Source organism: Galeopterus variegatus, unplaced genomic scaffold (assembly GCF_000696425.1).
Source record: "Galeopterus variegatus unplaced genomic scaffold, G_variegatus-3.0.2 Scaffold312, whole genome shotgun sequence".
In the NCBI taxonomy this organism is placed as follows: Eukaryota; Metazoa; Chordata; class Mammalia; order Dermoptera; family Cynocephalidae; genus Galeopterus; species Galeopterus variegatus.
The window spans coordinates 311,115-318,539 of record NW_007726423.1 but is presented as its reverse complement, the minus strand read 5'-3'; the positions used below and the strand labels follow the sequence as shown (position 1 = coordinate 318,539).

Below are 7,425 nucleotides of genomic sequence, written 5' to 3'. Positions count from 1 at the left end.
ACACAGCTCTCAGGATCGCGCTGTTTCCTGACACGGGTGCTCCAGACCCGTCGCCATTTTTACCTCCCTCAAAATGTATATTTTTCTTTCTTTCCTTCTTTTTTTTTTTTTTAAAGATGACCAGTAGGGGGATTTTAACCCTTGACTTAGTGTTGTCAACAACACACTCACCCAGTGAGCCAACCGAACATCCCTATATGGGATACGAACCCATGGCCTTGGTGTTATCAGCACCACACTCTCTCGAGTGAGCCATGGGCCAGCCCCCAAATGCATATTTTTCCATTATAAGATCATAGACATTTCAGAACCAGTATTTCACAGAATCCCACCCAATCATTTTAGAAAAGAGAGAAAATGAGATGCAGAGAAGTTAAACAACTTGACCAAGGTCATGCAGAAAGTGTGTACATCAAAGACAGAAGTCGGAGCTCCCATTTCTCCTTCTAACACACCCTGCTGGCTCCAAATTCTAAGTAGGATCAAACCAAACAGCTTTATAAATACTATCTCTCACTACAGCACTCTACGGTAGAGGACCTGGAGGAGTACGCTGCCGATTCTACATTCTGGGAAAATGAGGAATAGTGAATGGCTGATGATGAGGCAGGTCATGGGCTGGCTGCAGGAATGGAAGAATCACAAGTGGAATTAAGGAGTCTCATTCAAGCCGGTGACAATCAATGCTCCTTTCTAGGTGGCCGCATCACTAAAGGTAACACAAATTTTATTCGGCTTTCACTAGTTCCACAATGTGGATATTATCTACCACTGACTAGTGGAAGTGGTGCTAGGTACTTGGGTTCAAATGACATGCTCACCTCAGCTGCAGTTAGAGTGACTCATGTGGAGTGAGCAATGTGATCTGAACATGAAATCTTATGAAACATACAGCGGCTTTTAGTTCCTGTGTCCTACTTATTTTATTTAATTAGAAACAGTTCTCTTGGTTGTTTGCAAAAAGTACAACGTGAAGAGCTGTTAAACAACCCAGTTAGCAGATATTACACATTAATATTTGAAACTGGAGCAAGATTATTAGAAAACTATCTTCTGCAATGGTAGATTGAAATGAAAAGATCTTTGTCTACAAAATAACCTTGTGCTTATAAGGAAGGAGAAACTGGCTTTTCTAATAAAATGTTTTTAACAAATTTTATTGTATCATTAAGGGATGGAATTTCTTGACACATCGTTGCCCCTGGCAACAGTATTAATATATCATAGAAGGCAATGGGCAAAAGATATCATTATCAACTTAGATAATGATTGAATAGCTTTCGTTTTCTTTTAGCATTGGTTGCTTGGTTTACTGAAAATGGGATCTGTAATAATAGTCCAAGGTTTGACATATGAAGTAGGGAGGTAAATTTAGACTATGAACACATTTTTGCCTTCTTCCTTTGGACAATTTGACACATAAAGCAACTGAAATAATCCTGTTACTCAAAAAAGACAGCAAAATTAGGGCATTTTGAAAAAGTGATAGTGTGGCTTTCGTCTCCCCTTATTTTGAATTTCTCGATTTCTTCACAGATTTAAAAATATCCTTTCAATAGATAACAGAAAAAGGTATAAACTGAAATACAGAACCCCACAGGGAGCACTCAGTTTCACTAGTTTTAGATGTAGAAGGATCTTCAGAAATAAGATATCCAGGTTGTCTCCTTAAATTTAAGTGGGAAGATGAGACAAATTGGCTTTAGAAATACCGCAGGCTAATCATATTGCTCTCTGGGACAATATTACAGACTTTTTTCCTCTTGTGGATCTTCACTCTAAAGTTTTAGGAAGATCTTCCTCCCACTTTGAGTACCAAATAAAGAGATACTCCGACAATTACAGGGCTTCTTGAGCAGCTAAGGGCTTCTGTCACTAAACTCCTTAAACACTTTATCTTCCCCCTCTAAGGAAAGTAGTCTCTTGTCCTGGCTCTTCCGTTAAACTGCCAGCTACCCTATGAGGGTAGGGTTGGGCTTCATCTCTGAATCTAAGAACAAAACTTAGAAATTATACGCATGCAATACACATATGCTGAATGACTGGAAATGAATAAAAGGATATTTACATTTCATCTGTATAGGTCTTGCTCTCATTTATTCGCTCTGCAAACATTAAATACCTCCTGTAAGTACGAGACCTGCATTAGGCACTGAGAATCCAGCTCTAATACCAACAGGCATGAAAGGTGATAGTAACAGTTTGCATCAGAATCCTTTGAGAAAGAGCACTATTTATTTGGAAAAACATCCTAACAGTATTTCGGAGTAGAAAAAAATCTAACCTAATCCATACTTTGTGCAACAATTAAAAGTAACAATTCCTGCTACAGTCTACCAACACCCAATTCTCCATTGGGTGGGATCTGGGTGTTGGTGGACTGTTCTGGGTGAGAAGGGGATGGGGGGGATTTTTCAATTACTCCAGGACAGGGTTGCGGGAAGGAGGAAGAGAGAGAGGGTGAAGAGAATAGAGGTAGACCTAGGAGAAGGGGTGAAGTTGTGTTGTGTATGTTGTGGCCTCTCCTTGCAAGCCCTCAAATCTTCAGGAGAGATACTAACTCATTTATAGCCTTGTCAATGTGACAGCCACAAATTTACACACATACGCATTTATTCTTCAGGACAATCCTAAGAGGTAGGTACTATTATTTTCCCCTCTTTATAGATGAAGAAACAGAGGCCCAGAGAAAGTGAGTGATGTAGTCAGACGGCTCTGCTGGAAGTATCAGCAGAGGGCTCCACAGAGGAGGAGACACTGCAGTGGAGCTGGAAGGGTGCAGAGGTTCAGGGCAACGCAGTCAGTAGGAAAAGGCCTGGAGGCAAGCAAATACACTACTCTGCAGCCAAAGATCTGGTGTGCTGTGTGTCGTGTACTTAGACATGGCCCAGCCGAGGTGGCCAGCTGGAAAAGAAAGGCCTTACATGTCATCACCTATGAGATTTACACTGGGAGCAAACACACACTCTCTCTCTCTCTCTCTCTGCCCTCATGGAATCTTGTGTTCCAATAAGGGAAATAGAGTTTTAACAGACAATCATATATCTATCTACATAATCACAGTGGTGGTAAATACCCTGAAGGAAAAGTACTACACAGGGACCTACTCTAGTCTGGGGTGGGGTCTGAGAAAGCCTCCTTGAGGAACTCACATTTACACTGAGGCACAAAGTCAGATCTGGTCAGGTGAAGGATGGGCCTGTGGAGTTGGGAGAGTGGAGGGATGTAAGTGGGACAGGTGTTCTAAGCAAAAAGGAGGAGCAGGTGCAAACAGACAGAGGCAGTAAGGTACTTGAGGAAGCTGTTGTGGGTAAGCGGGGAGGTGATGCTGTTGCAGTGACAGGACCACTGCAGGAAAGCTGAGGAATTGGGGCTCTCTGCTATGTGGAGGACATTGGTGCTCAGCCTGCAGGAAAGTCATTGAAGGTTTGGGTTTGCTTTTTCTTTTTTTTCAGGGAGGCGGAATGATTAGAGCTGCATTCTGAGCAAGCCCACGGCGGCAACAAGATTTAAGACAGACAGGCAAGCCAAGGGGTGAGTAATGACAAAGCCTTTGATGTGTGCAGTGGGAATGGAGAAGAAGGTTTGGATTCCCAAGGTGTCCCTGAGGAATGATGATTGGTGTGGAGCGCGAGGGCAAGAACATTTTTGTCTGGCTCTCTGGAGAAAGGTCAAGGTGAGAGAAAGAGAACTAAAAGCTATTCATACGGAGATGATACGGGAGCTGTGGGGCAGCTAAGATTCTGCAGAGAGAGAGAGTTCAGAGAGAAGGAAAGAATGGAGGGACAAAACCTGGAGGCTGACAATTCACAGAGCAGAGGACACGGACATGATTTGTTTATTGGGGGAGTCACAACATTTAAAAGCCAGGAGATTTCACCTACAAATGCAGGTTTCTGTTTTCTCTCTGAAGAGAGGAGAACCCAGTAACACTGGCCCATTCCTTAATGGCAACAGCAGCCTTGAGCTGCATAGTTGCTGCCTCTTGTAGGGTTGGCATCATTTATTTCTAGTTTACCATAGTCCCTCCCAGTCTCACTTCACTCATGGAGGGCTGTTACAGATAGAACAGGCTTACTTTAAGGCTGGAGCAGAACCCAGCTTTCAGGGGTCTTAGGAGTGGAAGGGAGCTAGCAGAAGTCGAGGCTGTAAGCACAGACTCCTGTGTTCACGAGCTTGGAGGTATAGAGAGGAAAGAGCAGACACCTGGAAACCACTGCTATGGACCAGGCACTGTGCACTATACCAAGGGGACTTCAAGAAAATCAGGACATAGCACCTATCCTCAGACAGCTTACCCATTAGCACAGAAGCCAGCACAGTTGCATAACTGCAGGACAAGGCTACCTTGAAGAAATGCCACCAGCAAGCCACAAAGTGCTGGGGTGTTTCAAAGAAGGGGTAGCTTAGATCAGCCTCTCCACTCCACTGTATTAGCAAGCCAAGGATATTTAGCAGTTAAATATTTGTTGTTAGAGGTAGATATTTTTAAAGCATGTTCTAGATAAAAATACTAACTTAAAAAGCATAGGAGTCCTAGCATTTTTCAGAGCAGCAGCTGTCTTGTTTATATGATCTTACACAGTTCTCAACATCCCATCTTTCCTGCAATAGGCCAGCTTTTTATAAATATCACTGGAAAATCAGGCAGATGAGTTTACATCAGTTATTTGTGCAGAAAGACAACCACCTTGCTTTTCTTACAGCTACTCTTAGGTGTCTTCAAACAGTGGTTTAAAATTTTAAGTGCTCAGCCTTTTCTTTATAGTCCAGAGCTTTTGGTCTTTACCCTCTGAGGCCATAACTCAGAAGAAAGGTCAGGACTGAAACCAAGATTTGAGAGTCATTCTTGTAGAACTGATACCATGCAGGAAAATGAATTGATCCGGAGTCAAAGAGAGTAATGAGAGAAGGAGAGGAGGGTTAAAGACAGAAGCGTGAGAACTGCCTACCTCAGGGGTAAGATTACTCTGCACAAGTGTCCCAGGGCAAACCTGCAGGCCAAAGCACACAGGAAGAGAAGGGGCAGGGTTACGAGAGGAGCTGTGGGTTGGGATGGGAGTGGCTACCAGATTGGAGGGGATGCTTTTTCCAGGCAGCACAGCAGAAACCTGTATGAGTTAGGGGGTTCTGGAGGAACTGTAACTTTTAACTGTTGCACAAAGTAAGGATTAGGTTAGATTTTTTGCTATCATAGTAACATAGGTTGTGTGTTACATTGTGACTACCTGCTAATTTACATGTGCAGTGACAGGAAGAGAAGCTATAACTACAAGGGATGGGTTTATAGCCCTTTCTTTCTATTTTGTTTTGTAGCTTTATTTTTCAACCAGAAAGTAGGAGGCTCTGAGGCCAGTGTCTTCCTCAAGATGTACCGCAGTTTGTTGGGCTTCCCCCATTAATACAAAGCCCCAGACATTGGCAGGTGAACATGGTATACTGTTGCCCAAAGGACACAGCGACTTACCTGCTGCAGCCTCTTTGTTTGGAAATAATTTGCTGTCAACTGCCACGCTGATGTCATAGAACACCTCATCCTCATCTCGGTCGGCATCAAACTGGGGGAAATCAGGACAGGCAAGTTTGGAACATGAGAATACATAAATTAGTTAATTCCAATGTATAATGAGCATGCATCACACAACTGTATCGCTATTGAAGCAGGACAACAGGAATTAAAGCATTTGAGTCTTCAGTCAGACACTTAGAGGGATTTTAAGTCCAGGCCTCATACCAAACCGAGAAGGCTATTAGGGTAATTTCTTCACATACATGCACTAATTAGGATCCTGCTGAATACTGGAGGGGGCCCTTGGAATATCTCCAGAGTTCTCTGTGCAACTCTCTCATTTCTGAGACTTTTGTCACACAATCTCTTGTCACCTTGGTTTCTTGGCCTCTCAGCTCCATCTCCTCATGGGGTGTACCAGCCTCTGCAGAGTTTCCTTTCCCCTGCACTGTAGCCTGGAAACTCTCTGGGCAGCCAGCTGAGGCAATCACAGGGCTCACTGCATTTGTTTTTTCTCTCAGCGATCACTTCATTGACATCCATGAAACATCCTTGAAAAATTTTTTTTAAATAGATTTTTAAAAATTGTTTCATGTGGCAGGGAAAATCTAGTCTCTTTTATTCTGTCTTGGTGAGGATTGGAAGTCTTAACCCTTTAGCTTCTAATCTTAATTATTATCTTGAAGATACAAGTATTTCAGAAGACTTCAGTGATTTATTCCTTGGTATTTTCCTACTGAAGTGTTGTATTATTTGTAGTGAGGAAAATTTGGGGAACCTAAGTTAGAAAGTTATTTCCTTACCTCTCTTCACACAGATAAAGCAGTCACATAGACTCAAGGGAAAGGTGAGGCAGATAGTCTTATTTCTAACTTAAGGTGAGGAAATATCTAACCCGAGGTATTATGACTTTCTCAAGTCACACAGCTAATAAGCAGAAAAGGTGGAACTTGAACTGGACTGATTGACACTTGCCATCCTACCAGACGGCATGTGATCACAACAGTAAGAAAAATGCGAGGGTACTTCAAAAAGTTTGTGGAAAAATATAATTAAAAGATAATATGAATCTTTCCATGAAGTTTTCAAAGTACCCTTGTACAGCCCTTCTGCTCCAGGAAGTGTTAACATAGCCCTTTTATCTAAAAGCAAGGAGAGAAAAGCAGGTGCAGCAGATACAAGGTAGCCCCAAAGGTACATTTAGTGCCATTTCAGTGTACTGCTTTCATGCCCATATACTGTGGCTGTTTATTTCTTTCAAGATATTTGCTAGCTCTTATCAGTATGAGGTAATATCTACTAACAGGGGTATTATTTTTATTTTTTCTTAGATTTTTCAAGGACTGGTGGAAGCATTGTCATTTCGTAAATAAAGAACATAAGCTTATGTTTTAGCCAGGGTGCCTCAGAAAATGGAGACTAAGGTAGCACTTGCAAGTTAACATTTCACTGGTGTGTGTGTGTGTGTGTGTGTGTGTGTGTATGCGCACACGCGTGCAACTCCAGGGCGGTAAGTGTGAGGAGAAAAGGGAGGTGAAGCAAAGAAGGGGCCCTCAGCTGGGCCCCAGCTTCGCAAGAAAACACAGCTGGCAGCTCAGTCTCCAGAAAGGCTAAATGGAACTGCTGTATCTCAGAAGAGCCTGGCAAGGGGAGGAAGGAGAGAAGTTCATCTGCTGGAGCCTTTCAATTGCCTGTCTTTCACTGTCCACATCTTCCCCACGGGGACACAAGTCTCTACTTCTTGCCTGTGCTGCCTAGCCTCTCTGGGCAGCCCCAGGGGGCAACACAGCATCTGAATCCAGAAATGCTGAGAGGAGCCAATGCCTCTGTGGTCTGGTCTGGGTGGGTCAGGGTGCTGGCTCTGCAGTGACTCCCACCGTGGCGGGGATGATGAGCCCAGACCTCCTCCCTGAAGA

The 7,425-nt window shown here is 43.2% G+C and overlaps 1 protein-coding gene across 1 annotated transcript in view; it reads right to left on the bottom strand.

Annotated features, from left to right (window-relative positions):
- LOC103586170 (adenylate kinase isoenzyme 5-like) overlaps positions 1-7,425 on the bottom strand; it is a 193,056-nt gene that overhangs the window by 64,601 nt on the left and 121,030 nt on the right. The window contains exon 6 of the mRNA XM_008567344.1: positions 5,468-5,558. Coding sequence (XP_008565566.1) covers positions 5,468-5,558 — 91 coding nt within the window. The remainder of the gene's footprint in view (positions 1-5,467; positions 5,559-7,425) is intronic.